Raw genomic sequence first — 17,944 nt, 5'->3', positions numbered from 1 at the left:
TACTGCTATTGACATCATCACTATTTTAATGGACATTTTCTGGGTTTACCCAGGATGGCTGGTTGCCCACAAAGAAACACCCATCTGATCATTTTCATCTATGTCCTTTACAGCTTTGCTTTAAGGTCCACTTTTATCAGCTGTATCTTTTTCCCTGAATATAGTGCACCTAACACAGCTTTCATAAACCTCAAAAATAGGGGAATCTCCTGGAATGTCTCTCTTGCACTTCTTATTTTCAATATTGATACTTTGCGAACACCTCCATCAACACTCAACATGTCACCTGCAGCTGTAGCCATTTTAAAATAAACAAAGAATACCACATTATTTTGTTGTGCGGTTGCATCCTGCACACGGCACACAATCATACTGTTTCAGAAATTTTCTGTAACTGTGCCATGAATCGCCCACCACCACCCCCATTCAACAGGCAGCCACCCGAGGCACACTACAATGCTACCCCATGCCACCCTGTTCACCCTCAGGGGCCTCCATTCAGCCACAACCGGATCACCATTTGCAGCATCACCAGAGAATGAACGGGACAGCCGTGTGTGTGGGTGGGCGGGCAGTGAAACATCCCCCTCCGCTCCATACAGCCGCCGTCTAGTCAGGAGCTGTAGCTGCAGCGGTGTGGAGGCTGAGCAGCGAACTGCCCCATCAAGCCTCCGTCCTGCACATGAGCAATAGCTGTGGGCTCGGTGACTATGGACCACGGGTCACTGCTTGCCGCTGGGAGCCTCCCGAGAGATACTACACTGCGCGAGCGAAATCGCCCATTTCCAGCCTCCGTCCAGCCACCGCTTGCAGCGTCCCCAGGCCGACGATGGCGGAACAGCAGTTACTGAGGCGCATGCGTCGCAGCTGTGGCCCTGTTTGTAAGTCATAGGTCGGATGTCTGTAACTTGGGGACTACCTGTATATCATTATTTCGAATACATGCATTTCATGCACGAGAGAGGCACAGACAGATTTGATCTCATTTAAGTGGTTACTGGAATATAAAATAAACACTTTCACAAAGAAAAAAATGTGATTATAGTAATACTTTTAGTAGCAACACTGTACACAAGTATACAGTATTTAGATCTTTACAGATATTTGTATATTATATTCACTTTTAAAAGAGTTTTCTTAAAACAGCATTTTTCTACTCGGATAATAAACTATAGGTCAGAATCTACACTTCATTATGTTTTCTAAGATAACCTTAGCAAGAGACCTAGAGCTGTAAAATTCCCTATTTAATGGATTTAAATAAATGTTCACTGAGTGATTAAATCCAGCAATTGTATCACTAACGAATGATACATCATACTGTAAGTGCCACCTTTTGTTAATTTTTGCAAACCAAGCACTTAATGCAATAACTAACCCATAAAAGGCTGCTAGCAGAGGTTGAACTATCCATTTTTCATGGCTGCATCTGTAAGTAACAGAACTTACAGAACACTCTGACACACTTATTAAAAGCAAAGGCTGCACTCGCCGCCTACAGACTATCCTTCACAGCATTACATCTTTTATCCACTCAGTTCCAGCAACCCCAATATTGGATTGTGTTTCTCTCATGCACCCTCTTCTTCCACCTCTTCAGCCTTTTTGCCTCCAGCATTCACCTTGATCTTTCCTACATTTACCTTGACACCCTTGGCCTCCAAACTAGCTTTTCACAACAGTACTGTATATTATCCTCAATTTTTGCTACACTTTTTGCCATTAGTTCAAAGAAATCTCTATACAGGAGCTCCCATGACAATCCTCCATATCTGGTGTTGTGGAAAAATCTTTCTTCCATTTTCATAGAAGTCATTCACGGAGATCAGATGAGAATGTAGAGCAATTGTTTATTTGAACATAGATATACACAAATGTCTCAGTCCATGGAGTGATCCCTCAGTAGTACAATACATTGGCTTTTATGTTTCTCTGCTACCATTACCTCATCTAATACATCACAACATCTGACTCTCAATATGTAGAATTCTACCATCATAACCAATCAACTACTTTACCAGTAATATCTTATATACAGTATGTTGATTCTTCCATTATTCTCAACACCGCTTCATTAATAGGGTTGTCTAGGCTTTCTCACTAGTTTGTCCTTGATGTTTAAGGGAGTGTTCATTAGTCATTTACTTCATTGTAACTTTGGGAGATGAAGCTGGTGGTTTCTCTAAGATTAGGCTGACCTTACATACTCAAGCTTTAAGCCATGTTTAGTTAACCATTTAGTACCCATCAGCCCTTTTTCTTATGTTTTAATTATTCATTGTTACAACTTCATCTAAATGTATACTTGAAATAAATTGTAAAGATTATATATTAACCAAAAATTCCATGCTGGTCACATGCTGTATCTCTATCATGAAAAGCAATGGACTCAGAATGAATCCCTGGTGCAGTCACAACTTCACTTCAAAGCCCTCACTGTCCACTGTTCTTCCACATACATTGACGTCACTGCTGGCAGTATCAATCACTCACACTCAACCTGCTCAATACTGACCTCACCACCTGTTGTGGTACCTTTTACAGTGCCTTCTCCAAATCTACAAAAGCGTAATACAAGTTCTTTCTATTGCTTGGCGCTCTTCCTATATTTGCCCAGCAGCAAAGGTCACATAAGTTGTTCTGTTTCCATGCATGAAACTACACTGTGTTTTGTTAAACTTTTATCTGATCCCTAATTCTTTTTGATAGCACATTCACAATCGCCATCAATACCAGTTCCAAAGGCTTGAACACTTTTGTTGACTTGCACTCCACTGAACCACACTTTGCATTATATAATTAAATAGGCACAATACTTTTACAATCATTAGGAATCATGTCTTCATGCACAATTATTTTGCAAATATCTGTCAAGTATTCAACTTTAGGACATTTTACTGCCTTCAACATTTCTGACACCTTCTAAGCTGGACCCACCACTTTATCTATCTTCATCTTTTTTAGTGATATTGCAAACTCCTCTTTTGAAAGTTATAGTTCAGTTCTTCTATTTTCTCACTATGAAAAACAACTTCTCCTTTTATTGTTTTTTTCAAGTAACACTTACTCCAGCTTGTCCCTCTTCTGCCATCTGTTCTGTGATCCTGAACACATTTAATTTTTTTCCTAATTCTGCATCTCACTTAAACTCTTATTTGTCTTTTTGCACATTAACTACTGGCTTTCTAGTATTTTGCTTTGTTTACTTATAGATTGCTCTGTCACCTTTTTCCTTTTATCTCTACCATGCTTAATAGTATTTCTTCTTTTCCTCTATATCTCAGCATTTCACCACCATGTTTGCTTATATCTTGATGATTCCTTTGCCCAAATTCAGACTAATTCTGTTGTTTTCAACCAGGCTTTCGTTATCGCTTTCTGCTTGTGATTCATTTGGGATGCGTTTGAGACCTCCTTCACTCTTTCTTCCAAAATTTTTGTAAATTTACTTCTCATGCTCTCCTTCAAATTCAAGACTTTCATCTTTGGCACATACTCCTCCTTTACTGCATGCTTCTGCTGAAAGATCATCTATAGCCAAGTGATGTTACGGTACACAGCCTTCTCTAGGGATCACTTCTACATTTTTCACTGTGTCCTGATTAACTTTCTTCACCAACAAATAAAATACCACTAGATTCATATATCACCAACTTGTTTTCCTCCTTCTTTAATATGAAGTTGCACTCAACCATTTTGGTCTCATCACTAAACTCCAGAATCACTCATTATAGTCACCTTTCTTCTAGCACCTTAAATGTTACCCCCATTAACCAGTAATATGTCCATTAAATTATATTTTTCTTTATTGTTTTGATCAACCTGTGGTGCATATGCTGAGACAATGTAAAAAAATCATCATTTGACCATTTTACCCCCACCACTTTGACAGTTTTTCTAATATAAGTACACTAACCCCAGCATTGCCATCACTGACCTTCTCTCAGAAATACTTGTACTTTTCACCATTCACAACATTCTTGCACCTTTACCTTATAATCTTGTCTCCTTTATTTATACTTCAATACTTCAACTCATTTTCCCATTTTAGTTTCTAGTTTATTTATAAGCTTTTTTTAATTAATTTATAGTGACATGTAGAGTTCAGATACTTTCTCATCTATACCTTTTGCATGATAGCACATGCAAATAAATGTCTCTTTTTAGCCTCAATAGCCATAATGCACTGTTCTGAGTGAGACAAAGAGAGACTAAACATTACACACTAAGAAAGAATCTGCTTCCTAAACAAGTATGGACACAAAAAAGCTTGTGAAATCTAGGATTTAACTGACAGTAATTACTAATTTTTGGTATGCATTTACAGTTAAATCTTAGAAGGCATTACATAGCAATTCTACCAATATAATGTTTATTTTTTATATTGTCTATAAAATATTCTAAGTGATCTTTATATGCTTAAACGTAGATGGTCTACACCATTTTTAATGTCTAAAGTTTCAATAAAGATCTTGGATGGATGTAGTGGAATGAGTAATCATATTTGATTACTGAGGCTTGTGTTGAACCTTTGCTTTTAACACTAAATGAGTCCACTTGATGGTAATTTTTTCCAGCTTCTGAGCAAGTTGTGGTACTGAAAAAGTTCATGTACAGTTTAACACCATTGCATGGTATGCATTTGTATATCTTATTTTGGCTAGGTGGCACTGAAAAGCTATGTTCAGTTAAAATATGACAGATTTTGGGCCCCCTTGAAATTTCAACTGTCACTGGCAATAAAATAAGTATTGACAACAAGAAACTCTGCTGTTACCCTAAGTAAAAATAGGAAGAGGTGAGTACTGGCCCACGCTAAGCACTGCTTGTGATGTTAAAGGAGTGACGGCTGCCGAATGTGATATTGTATGTGTATATTGTGTAAATTTAAATAAGCAGTTAGATTGAAATTTGGTAATGATTATATATATTTTTTCTGACCAGTATGTTTTGCTAAGCAGTCCATGCTTAATGTTCATTTGGGCTTCAGTGTCATAGTAGCTGTTTATTGCACCCTTGCTGATGGTGTAGGATTTGGTACCTTGCAGTACCATACGAGGATGAAATGATCAGGCTTCTATTTTTGCATATAATATTTTTATATAATTTTTATTTGAGGTATGTGGGCCAGTAGCCAATAGATATATTTGAAATGCCAAGGTGGCTCCCTGTTATGATGTTTGCCTGCCTTTACTTAGATTATTAGAATTTATTAAGAGTATTGAATGGGGATGTTTATAATTGTATAATTATTGTAAAGGCACAATTATTGTGTTCCCATTGTAGAAATATTTTGAACTTTGTTTGAATTGATTGGACAAATAAAAAAAGTAAGTCTTATAAATTCTATAGAAAAGTAACGTTTGAAATCATTTTTAATTTCTATACTTGTAGTCCCCAGGTAATGTACATCAAGTTTATGACCTGTGTACTCTCAGTGAGCAAAGTACAGTATAAAGTAAAGTAATTTAATATTAAAAAGCATAACATAATGAGTAATAATATTCAGAGACTCAGGTATGTTTTGACAGCAATACCAAAAAAAGTAACATACTTTTCTATTCATACACATTAAGTATAATAAAAAAAAAATGACAGCCATTTTGTGTTTTTATAAAAACTACTATGAATGTCAAGTGTCTAAATGTTTCACTAATTTAACTATGCATTTGTTTCTTATGTTGATTAATGCTGACTAGCGTGTTTTCTTAATGTACAGTATATTTATTTTAAGAGCTAATAATTTAGTTACTTTCAGTTACAAAACTACCAGTGTTAAAAAATGCTTAAGGCTTAGTGTTAAAAAACAAAAATAATGTATTTTCTTTTAGGAGATTAAAAAATAATACTTCTGATGATTTTGACAGGCTGTTTTTTCAGCATTTCTGTTATCGGAAAATGAATCAGTTTATTGCCACTCCTAGACCCTAATCCTGGTAGTGACTCAGGCAGACATGGCACAGCTTAAAAGGCCAAACAATGCTGTTTCAGTGTTTTTGTTCTGTAGAAATGTGAACATCTTTTCTAGATACCGTCAGGGTAACCAAATACTGCTTTACTTTGTGTAATTTGATAACCCAAATGCTTAACGGCTGTCTTTACTTTGAAATTTTGTCAGTCTGGGAAAAGTTGAAATGATTTTGTTGCGTTTGACAGATAATTACAGGGTGCACAATTCCTCTTTACTCTGGCGTGTGTTAGAAAATAACCCTTGCTTGTGTTGTATAAGTTATGTTTAGGCATTGTTTATTCAGATACATTGCCAAGATCATTTATTTACTCTTAGTCTTTGTCTTGATTGTCTAGTATTTGTTTGAACTTCTTTGAAGTTGGATTCTCATAAAAGGCATCAATTCAGTTTTATGTGGGCTTGTGTTTTATTTTAATACAGATTTGCTGCTTAGTTTACATTAAAACATTTTCATATTCAATTGTTCTTAATGTGTATGCTCCTCAAATGATATTGAATTCACATATTTCTGTTGAGAGAATAGCTGTAGCATTATGAAGTAACTGAAAATGTTTAAAGTCATTTATTTGTTCATTTGATATATTAAGTGTATTAAAATGATTATAAAGATTTTACTAAAATTTAGATGTTTTACTTATCTTTTTATCATAAGTAAGTTATGTTTTGTGTGATTTGCATTATTGGGTACATTGCAATTAAATATAAAAAGATTAATATGATACAAGCAATTAACAAGGCCTTTTTCAGAATAGTAGGTAATTGAAATCATTACAACAATATCACAAGAGTATCTGTTTCTTTTTTTTTTTTCCATTTTCCAGGAAAAAGAGATTGTCGAGGGAGTCTCTGTTGGTGCCATTCTTTCTGACTATCAAAGGGTCAGAGTAGAACATGTGTAAGTCTGACTTTTACTGTTCAGCATTTTAAAGTCTCTTATCTTCTGTGAACCCAGCCCGGACACAGACAGGAGGGCATGTTGTTAAAACACCACCACACGTTTATTTACACTATATACAATAATTTGTCACAAAGACCCCAGTCCATTGGTCACTCAGACCTCAGTCACGTGCACAAATACCCCAATCACACACAGTCCTGGCCACAATGCCTTTTCTTTGGGCCGCCTCCACAGCTCTCCTGAGCTTTGTCCTTCCGCCTCCTGACTCCAGCCTCGAATGAAGGGAGACGGCCCCTTTTATACAGTCCCCGGATGAGCCCCAGGTGTTCCCGGCATTCCTCTTCTGGCCATGCCCCAGCGTGGCGAAAGTGCCGGCTGTCCTCCCGGCAGCTCTCCAGGCGCCGTCCTAATTCTTCCCCAAGGCATTGGGGCGCCTCCTGGCGGTGACCACGGGCCCCTACAGGGTGGTGCTTCCATGCCCTGTACACATGGCCCCCAAAGCAACCAGGAAGGCGACCCCCACGTGATCCAGGGTGGGCACAGACCCACATCCGGTCTCTCATGACGTCCCAGCCGGGTCATGGACCCTGGCATCCCTGACATCTTCATTTCAGCTTTTGACTGTTGGTTATTATGAGTAACCAAAATCTTCTAATCACTGTTTATTTTTTAGTAGAACCATTAACAGTATTCACTGACTCAAGACACTTTACAACTACTAAAATAATCAAGTGTATAAACTGATCACTGAATTCATTATTGTAAAATGTTTCAGATAAAATTACTAAGAGGAAGTTTTGTATACCAGGCAAATTGCATCAATAAATATCAAAGAGAGCTTTTAAAACTAACTAGTTACAATTTAAAACTACAATGAAGGTACTTGACAACAGTGATATACAGAGTATACTGTACATGTTGTCAAAGCAGTAGGTCCAGGTTGTTTTACTATATATTGTATTGACAGTACAACCTCAATGAACAGCATTGACTATTTAAATATGCAAGTCAAAGAACAACAGTTAAAAAGCTTAAAATACTCAGTGGTTCTTCCATCTATTTTAGAATGTTGAGATAGTTTATAATCTCATAAATACATCTTGGAAGAGAGAAGGTGCCACTTGGTTGAATGGACTAGACTAATTGCTGAGAGTTGCATAATGGTTGTTTTAGAACAGTGAGTAGGACAGCATCAGGACTTACCAGTGGTCTGACAGACCCATATGGTGTAAGCATCATATACAGTTATGCTAAGATTATGAACTTTAAATGTGCAAGATGAGGGATAATGTACTTCATGCCGTTGGTTAAGATCAGGACTTTGAAATATTTTGAATATTTTGAAAATTTCTGTAAGAAGACGACCTTTAAAGGTCAATATAAGTTGCAATAAACATTAGTCTTTAACATTCTGTGTGCAACGGTATAGTTGGATTTTTGTAATGGTTTGGAAATGGGCAACAAAACAACAACAACAAAAAAACTTTGAGGCATGAAAAAGCTATGACATTCAAATGTCAGTATGTTTTCAAGTTCAAGTCCAAGGACTAAACCTGATATGATAATTTGGTAAGAAGGATTATTGTAAATTGAGTTTAAGCATTCAATAACTAATGCCATATTTCATAATACATCTGCATGTTCAAATCCATCCTGTACAATACTCCAGATGCCTCTTTGTTTATTGGTATAGACAGAAAGAGCAATGGCAAACAGCCCTGGTGACAAAGGCCAGCCTGGTCTAGTTCTGCTACTGAGGTGAAATATTCAGAGTTCATATTATTTCACAAAAAGATACCCTAAAGTTAAAGTATAATAGTTTAATCTGTGCAATTATTTTTGAGTCCAGACTTAACTTACTACAGGTAAAATTACGTTACAACAAACTCCCAGGGACCTAAAAAATATTTAGTTGTAATGAGATTCTGTATTTGTTACTATAGTGCTTTCTTCAACTTGCGTTCAGGTGTTTGCAATCATTTCAATAGCTTCTTTCGCATTAATTTTAATCTCCTCCTGCCTACAAGTTATGCTGACAAGAATTTTTCTCAGCATTTCCTTGCCATAATACACTTTCAGGGTGCAAATGATGCCCAAATCCAATGGCTGAAGCACTGCTGTGCAATTGGGTGGGAGGAATTCAGCGCGAACATTATCTAAATGTGGAAGTATGTTGTGTGCAGCACAGTTATCAATCAGAAGCCGAATCATCCTTTTGTTGTTTTTGAACACTTTTGGGATCCTCCCACTCTCCACCCAACGGGAACAACACGCTGAAGTGCATCCCGAAGCGTGATTGCAGCGTCTGTGAAAGATTGTTTGTCCGTTGCTGGGGCAGGGCAATAGCAGGCTCACAGCGGTGCAGTGAGGCACCATAGAAGCGAATCCTAAAAGATTGTAGAGCTATTAGTCCCTGTCTTGCACCCCAAAACACAAGGCTTAGTCGCAGTACTTTAGCAAAACCAGTTTTATTTGGCTTGAAACAGAAGCGGCACATTTATTTATTGTAGCGGGATCTGCCACTCTGCTATACACAGACACAGCAGTCAGGCAGGGTTGTGGCGCGATCAGTGATCAAGTAATCCTGTTACCTGCATTTACAATGTTCCTTGCATCACCCATCGATATCTTTTCTGTTCGCTTTGGCAGAGATATGCAGCATAGCTTTGAGCCTGCTGTTGCCCCGGCAACAGATAAACAGTTTTCCATAGATGTGGAGATCGGACTTCAGGATGCTCTTTGACGTGCTGTCTAGTTGAGGGAAGTCCCAAGAGAGTTTACAAACCTCCACATTTTCTTGAATGACTGCCGCATTAATAGAAATGTTTCTTGAACGAGCATCACTGAACCACATAAAAACTGCTTTGTCGACGTCTTCAAATGCAGCAGTTCACATAACGTTTGCAACCTGAGATTTTTCTTCTTTTTTTGCTCGGTCTTTCAAGAAAGTTGACAGCGTCAATAGCGAAATCCCGAATTCACTGGCAACGTCTTTTTTCTTTTTGCCGCAATCAAGAGCTGCAAAAGTGTAAAGTTTTTTTTTCTAATATGAACTGTTATCGTTTTTTCTTGTCTGCCGTTTCTATTGGAGGGTGACAGTGAGTTAAATTCAAATGGATGTTTTTCAAATGTTGATGAGCCATAAGCAAAAGGTATAACTGAAAATCGCAGGAAACAAAAAAGGCAAAAAAAAAAAAACAGTACGAGGAAAATTCGAAGAAAGAAAAAAAAATTGCAATGTTCCTGTTTGGGGGATAGTTGTGCACAACTGAGCTGCGGCCGCAGAACTAACTGCTATGTGGATGATTCATTCAGGCATTTCAAGGTCTTTTGTGCACTTTGTTGTAATGAAAGTAACTGTTGAATGTATTTTATAGTAACAAGATTTCTATAGACTGGTGTCATATAGGAAAGCTGTCGGGACTATAAAAATACATCGTTATAATGAAAATTTCATTGTAAAGATTTTTGTTGTAATGGAATTTTACCTGTATAGTATATTAAATAATTATCCTAATTTGACCCTTTCAAAAGCCCCAGGAAGCTTTGTAGCTTCAGATGTATTTATTACAGTGAACATTTGTTGAAAGTTTTATGATATGATTTCCCATTTGACCTTGAAATACTATAGTTGGAATGACATTTTTCCATTCTTTTGGCTAACGCCTTCACCAAAATCTTGACCTCAAAGCTTAGTAATGAAATTGGTTGGTGTGATGTTCATTCAAATACATTTTTATTTCTCTTTGAAATAAACGGGAATGTGCTCTTTGCTTTGATTAAAGAGAAGAGTGGACCCTTGTCTATTATTTTTCAAGGCTGCTTGGAGCTAGCATCTTCTCTTATGTTTTCTTTTTTATATTCCCTTTTGATTCTGCAGTTATGTAAAGGCAGTATCAGTAATTAGAACTAATTATCACTAATTACCCCACCTGTTGCCAAGTGCCTCCAGCATAATAAAATTGCAAGTCTAATTAAGAAAAGTATGCTTTTAGGCACAGGGCAGCATATCAGCCATGCCAAGTAGGGATTTAAATAGTGTACTCTTTAATTTGGTAAATATTTATCCACATTTTATTTCATTGCATCAGTTTAAGTGGTTTTTGCACAAGCTGTTATAAATATAATTTCATAAACATAAGCTGGATTTAATGTAATTTCTCCTGTTAATGCAAATTGCATGTTGAAATGTGTGAATTGGCTTCAGTCCATGTATACGGTTCATTTTCATCAGCAAACTTCTCTCTTATGTTGTAGTCTTTGACGTGTCCATAGCAAATATTATATAGTGTATGATTGATGGAGTGTATAAGTATTTTTTAATAGTGCACTTTCCTCAAAAGCTCAGATGAGACACTGTTTTTCCTGTATTGGTACCAACTATGAACTTCACAGACTTGACAGTTTTTCAGTTTACGACTGAAAAAGAAAATACTCAATTTTTTCATTAATGTTAATATATAACATCCTGCAAATGTCTCTGTTTAATAAATGAAATATAATCAAATTTGATCTGAAGTTATTTTCAGACATTCAGATAGGATAGCGATTTAACTTGTCTTATTCTTGTATGTCATGGGTACAGCAGTTTTTTCTTGCTTGCCTTTTGTGTTTAAAATCTTTAGAGTCATTTGATAATACTGACTACAACTAGTGTTCTGTCAATCTAATAAATGCATACCTTGACTAAATTACCATATTGTTTGTTTATGGATAATCTTGAAACAATTTACTTTATACCTACTAAGCTCAATCCAGAGTACGAATGTGTTTAAAATTCACTCATTGATCTCCTACCCATGTAAACAGAAGAACTGATTTTGTGGAGCTTGTGAAGCTGAAATTCATTTAGTAATTTTATAAAACACTTACAAGTCAGGTCACAGTAAATGAATAATTATCCGTGAATGTTCATACACAAGGTAGGAATCATTCTTGCATAGGGAAGCAGCCCTTTTGTTCCCTAAATACCCATATTTATTTTATTGAAGTGGTCTGTAGCTAGATATGCCAATTGCTTTGGCAAAAAAAAAAAACAATGGCAGCCATGCTTTTTGTTTTGTTACACTTTGCATGCTGTATGCTCATTAGATCACCATTTCTATCTTTTATCGATCTGCCCATTTTAAACTTGCTTAATTCATTTCAGACTTTATTGTCCCATGGCTCCCTTTATATACAGCTTTTAGACTGCTATTGCCTGACAATTACCTACCCCCACCAAAAAAATATATTTGTACTTTAGTCAGGAGGTACAGCAGTGTCAGACGTAATCGAGAGTAAAAGGTAAAAATAATCTCAAATTAATCAACTTTGACCTTTAAAACACAAGGGTGGTGCCGAAAAATGCCCCGAAAGTTGCATGCAATATTAGTAGTAAGTTAATGATTGTGACTTTCAGTATTATTTTCATACTTTGATTCCATCTAATGCTGTGTTTTTACAGGTTTCCCCTACACCACATTAATTTGTAAATGTTATGTTAATGCTCTTGTTTGTGAAATGTCCCACATCATTGTACAAAATCTGCTCAATGCTTGAAGACTTAGGACACCTCTAATAGCACATTGCCCATAACTATTAAATGGGTCAGTCTTCCAAATATTGAAAAGTGGAAGTTTGCTCCAAAGTAGAAATGGAACAAGGATAAAATACCTTGAATGTATGGGATAATGTGCTTAGCTTTTCCTCTTGGTAGTACTAGTAGTGTTTGTAGTTGTGCGAATGGCAGGGAAAATAAAAAAAAAATGATATAGTGTTTAGAAGAAATCTGTGCCCCATGGAATTCAATGCTTCTTTTTATTGTATGTTGTGTGCTAAATGAAGTTACCTTTAAAAACAAGGTAATGTCTGTTAAAATGTGCATATATATCCACATGCTCTGCATTTTGCTCTTTGTTTGATTTTGCACTTTATTCTCCTCTGGCATAGAGTTTTAGTTAAGTCTACATTCCTAGGATACAGGTGTATTACATGTTATTTTCATTTTAGTGAGATGCTTTGTCTTTGAAAGCTGCCAGTAAACTTAGTTAAAGAGATGTTGAAAAATGTAAATGTTCTGGAACTGTTAGCAATAAATTAAATTCTGTAATGAGATCTCATCAACACAGAAGCGAGTAAAGTATGATGTAAGTGGAGTAACATAGAAATAACAGTAACTTGTTTCTTGAATTCCAAGAACTCTTTACAAAATGGAAAAACCTTTAAAAGAAATGTAGTCATCCACTTTCATTCTACATGTAATTCTAGCTCTTGACCAGTAACTCAGTTAGTTTTATTGTTCTAATGACAACTTTAAACTATTACTTTAATAAGATTTTTACCAAAAATTTTTTTTTCCTTTCAACTCCTCTATTTTCATCTGACATGCTGAAGATGTATCTCTTCAATTGTCATCTTTAAGTTTTCCCCCTGTGTAAGTGAGCGTGGGCGTGTATAAGAATGTTCTACCACTGCAATGCACTGCCACCCCATCTATTGCTCTCTTCATACTTCTCACGTTGATATATACATTACACAAATAATTAAGTTAAATCCTTGTTCAGAAATATTGACTTAAATCCTAATACAGAAGTACAGTATACAGTAAGGGACTGCTTTATTCGTTATACTGGCCTGTTAGTGGAAACGGCCTCACCCACCTGCCACAAATAATTGATTGTATGGCTGTAACTCAATATATATAGCATACAGATATGGTCAAGAGGTTTAAAGTTGCTCTAGCAATTGTCAGAATGAGCAAGCCATGTTACCTAAGTCACTTTCACCTCTGTCTGGTGGAAAGAGAGCTGCCTTCCTGAGATTTTCACACACTGCACAAACTGAACATTAGTGAAAGAGTAATGTGTAGAAAAGAAAATACAGCAATCAGGAACTTGTGGGAGAAAACGCTTTGTCAATGAAAGAGGTCAGAGGAGAATTGCCAGACTTCTTCAAACTAACAGAAAAGCCCCTATACAGACAAAAACTGCTCTTCTCAACAGTGGTGTGCAGAAGGTCATTGAACCTCGAAGCAGACAGTCTTCAGCAGCAAACGACTATCCTTTGTCCACTTTTCTCAGCAAAGCTACAGTGGGCATGTGATCACCAAAACATGACAATTGAAGTCTGAAAATTGTTCCTGTTTGAGAAATCTTTTGCTAGAACATTCAGATGATAGGATATATTTTGGTTACACAATATGTATCGTATCAGCCTTGCACAGTGTCAGTGGCATTGAGTGATAGTATTAATAGAGCTGGAAATGTTCTCTTGGCACACATTTGGACTTTTAATACCACAGTGTACTGAAGCATTGGTACTCACCACATACACCCCTTTGTGGCCACGGTCTATACTTTTTTAAAAGATAGTTGTCCAGTAGAATAATGTGCCACATCAGAAAAAAAGCATCATAATTCGCTGGTTCCACAAACGTGACAGTACCTTAACTTTACTCCAGTGGCCTTTAAAGTCCCAAGATCTCATTCCAAAAAACAACCTTTGAGATGAGGTGGAGCAGAAGGGCTGTAGCAAAAATAGGTATGCTAAAAAATTTGTAGGCACTGTGATGCAATCAAAAAAGCCATAATGAATGTTTTTAGTAGCTTGAAGAATTAAGGCCACTGTGAAGGCAGTAGGAAGTCCCAGTTAGTACTAAGCAGTTGTACCTAATTACGTAGCCACTGAGTTAGTCCTATTTAGTGTTATCCTCTTTAAGGCATCGGTAAATACTAGTATTTAACAGTTATAGTTTGCAGTGTTGAGATCATTGGTCATGATGTCCAACTAAATATAAATGAAAGCACTCATTTAATAATTGACACTGTATGTTTTAGTTTCCTTACTGAGCCATTATTAAAACATTGGCCATTATGAAAAATACCCTCTTACCTAGAAGATCTCCAGATGCAGTTTATAATTCCTTGCCTTAGACTCTACATATCCTAGGGCTGTCTTTGCATTATGTGAGTGTGTATTTATTGTTTTTTGGATCCTGCTTGATGGACTGTTCTGTGTATTAAATTCTCATTATCTATGCTGATACGATTAGTTGTTTGGTATAGATTAGAATAGATCATCTTTACACTGGTAAACACTCCAAAGTATCATTGAACATAACCAGCCTTTTATTTGAAGTTTTGAAGGCCATTGTAGTGATGTGCTATTGACTTAAATAGTAATTGTAGTAATAATAGTAGTGTTAATACTACTGATACTAGTTTTAATAGTAGTATAAATACTTAAGGAGAATCAAAGAGAGACAATGAGTGAAATAGACACTATAGGAATTAAGATATAGGTCAAATGAATTGGTTGTTCATGAATAACTCTTGGGTGGTGGAGTAGTAGGACTGCTACCTTGCATCCCTAGGTGCTCCTGCATGAAGTTTGTGTATTTTCACAGTGTTCACACTGGCATTTTCCATGTGCTCCAGTTTTCTTTCTCCTGCTGGCTAAGTGAATTGGCTTTGCTAAATTGGCCCTAGTGTTTGTGTGTGCGTGTTTGTCATGTGACAGACTTGCACCCTTTATAGGAGTTGTTCTGATTGTGGGGATAGGATCTAGCTGCCCCAAGAGTCTGCTCTAGATAAGTAGATTAGGACAATGAATGAATGAATAATTCTCCATTAACTGTTGAATGTGAGCAAGGTCTGTCATTGATCAGTACCAGGGAGGATATTGACTTCTGAAGTTAAGCATCACTATTTGGACTGGATGAAATGTATGAAGTTAAATGCAGATCAAACTTGGATGCCTTACTGTGGTCCACACCACACCAATCAAAACAATGAAAGTATGGTGATTGTTCAGCACTAAACCCATTTTAAGCCAGCACCAGCAAAATTGCATGCATTTTTTTTTTGTAATTCATGTTGAGTAAATGTCTTGGGCTAACATTACTGGTCAATAATATGCTAATGTGCCTTGCCACTTGTATCAGTTTATCAGGAAAAACCTTCATGGAAGACTGTCAGTCACCAGCTAAACCCCTTTCTGCTTAATTGACAATGCTTCAGCTCCTGCTGCATGGGTTGCAAAGAATGTTCTGTTAACATGTGGACTGGAAGAGATACTGTACTTATCCTGTTCTCCAGACCTGGAATCGTGGGACATAAACTTGTTTCTCAAACTGAAAAGTTACTTCTGTGGCATGTGATATATGCAAAACAAAATGTTCTATTTGAGTTATAAAATCTTTGTGGGCCTTATAGCAAGTACATTCACAGAGACTAGGCTGAAAAACACACACACATATACAGTACAGGCCAAAAGTTTGGACACACCTCCTAATTCAATGTGTGTTCTTTATTTTCATGACCATTTACATTGGTAGATTCTCACTGAAGGCATCAAAACTATGAATGAACACATGCGGAGTTATGTGCTTAACAAAAAAAGGTGAAATAACTGAAAACATGTTTTATATTCTAGTTTCTTCAAAATAGCCACCCTCTGCTCTGATTACTGCTTTGCACACTCTTGGCATTCTCGCGATGAGCTTCAACAGGTAGTCACCTGAAATGGTTTTCACTTCACAGGTGTGCCTTATCAGGGTTATTTAGTGGAATTTCTTGCTTTATCAATGGGGTTGGGACCAGCAGTTGTGTTGTATTGTGCAGAAGTCAGGTTAGTTGGACGATCATTTATTTTTCAACAGGACAATGACCCCAAACACACCTCCAGGCTGTGTAAGGGCTATTTGACCAAGAAGGAGAGTGATGGAGTGCTGTAAATGGTCATGAAAATAAAGAAAACACATTGAATGAGGAGGTGTGTCCAAACTTTTGGCCTGTACTGTGTGTGTGTGTGTGTATATATATATATATATATATGTATGTATATATGTATATATATATATATATATATATATATATATATATTTTTTTTTTTTGTACTGATGCTTCTCTTAATAGGTCTGATTCAAAATGTTTTTACTCATGTGGTGTATACAAATATGACTGTCTATCTTGGTCTGAAGATCTCATGGCCCGAGCAAAGAAAAACAACATTTATCGCTGCTCTAAATTTTCCTTTTTTCCAGATGCCAGCGACTTGGTCTTCAGCCCTTAGCTTACCTTTGGCGTCGATGCCAGGAGGATTTACTCAGAGAAATGATATCTTCCAACATCCATGCCTTGATCATCAAAGTTGCAGCTTTTGGTATGTATCCAGGCTGCATGAGAGCAGTCCATTTACACTTTTATAATCTCAGTTCTTTTGTAAGTGTGCATTCTACAAAAAAACAGCTGTCAGAGAGCAAGTTGAAGAAAGCACAATTCATCATTCACTGTTTTGAAAACCTCTTTAAGACTTCTGCCAGAGGCTAAAGCAACTGAACAGAGAACAATGGAAGAAGATAAGGAAGAATTTGGTTGTTGGAAAAAGACTGAAGATAATTATATTTTTTATACTGCATTAATGAAACCTGTCGATAATCGCATTCCACTTTTTGTGCCATATGAAAAGGTGAAAAAGATGTGTTCTGTATTATAAATTCCTTTTAGTTCATCAGGCATGAAGTAAAATCAAAATGTACTTTACATATTTTGGCATTTAAGTGTAAGAAAAAAAAGTTTATTTCACCTTGCTGTCATTTTTTGGTATTGCAGTAACTTCACAAAACCACAGGTGTTTTATGGTTATGATTAATTTTCAGTGTAAATCAGTGCTGGTCTGTTTTTCTGTCCCATACAGTTCCTCTTTTAAATTGTAAAGGTCCATTTTTTTAGAACATTACATTTTATAATACTGTCAAGTCAAGGTATTTAACTAGTGTTTAATTAATTCTGTGATGCAAACATTATTTTCTACGTGTTCTGATAAGTAATGAACCTGACAAGAACATATAAATAATTTAAATTAACAAGTTGCTCTTTTTATCTTTGTGTAAGTAATATCTTGATAGGACTAATAAGCAGTCAGTTTCTTTTATATTATCAATTTTGCATTGAAATACAAATATGAAAAACAATGTTTAAATGATATACATTAAGCTTCTAACAAACAGAAGTTATTTTCTCTTGAAGATAATTGTTGAGAGCAGGGGTGTAGTTTCAGGTGTTCTCAAAATACAGATTACATACTGTAAATTA

At 36.3% G+C, this 17,944-nt stretch overlaps 1 protein-coding gene across 1 annotated transcript in view; it reads left to right on the top strand.

Annotated features, from left to right (window-relative positions):
• The window catches only part of dph6 (diphthamine biosynthesis 6), a 400,161-nt gene that overhangs the window by 151,215 nt on the left and 231,002 nt on the right, over positions 1 to 17,944 (top strand). Inside the window, exons 4-5 of the mRNA XM_039741254.1 lie at positions 6,793 to 6,866; positions 16,894 to 17,012. Coding sequence (XP_039597188.1) covers positions 6,793 to 6,866; positions 16,894 to 17,012 — 193 coding nt within the window. The remainder of the gene's footprint in view (positions 1 to 6,792; positions 6,867 to 16,893; positions 17,013 to 17,944) is intronic.

This window comes from Polypterus senegalus, chromosome 18 (assembly GCF_016835505.1).
Source record: "Polypterus senegalus isolate Bchr_013 chromosome 18, ASM1683550v1, whole genome shotgun sequence".
Classification (NCBI taxonomy): domain Eukaryota; kingdom Metazoa; phylum Chordata; class Cladistia; order Polypteriformes; family Polypteridae; genus Polypterus; species Polypterus senegalus.
Note: the sequence above shows the minus strand (reverse complement) of the source record. Positions and strands in the feature narration are given on the sequence as shown.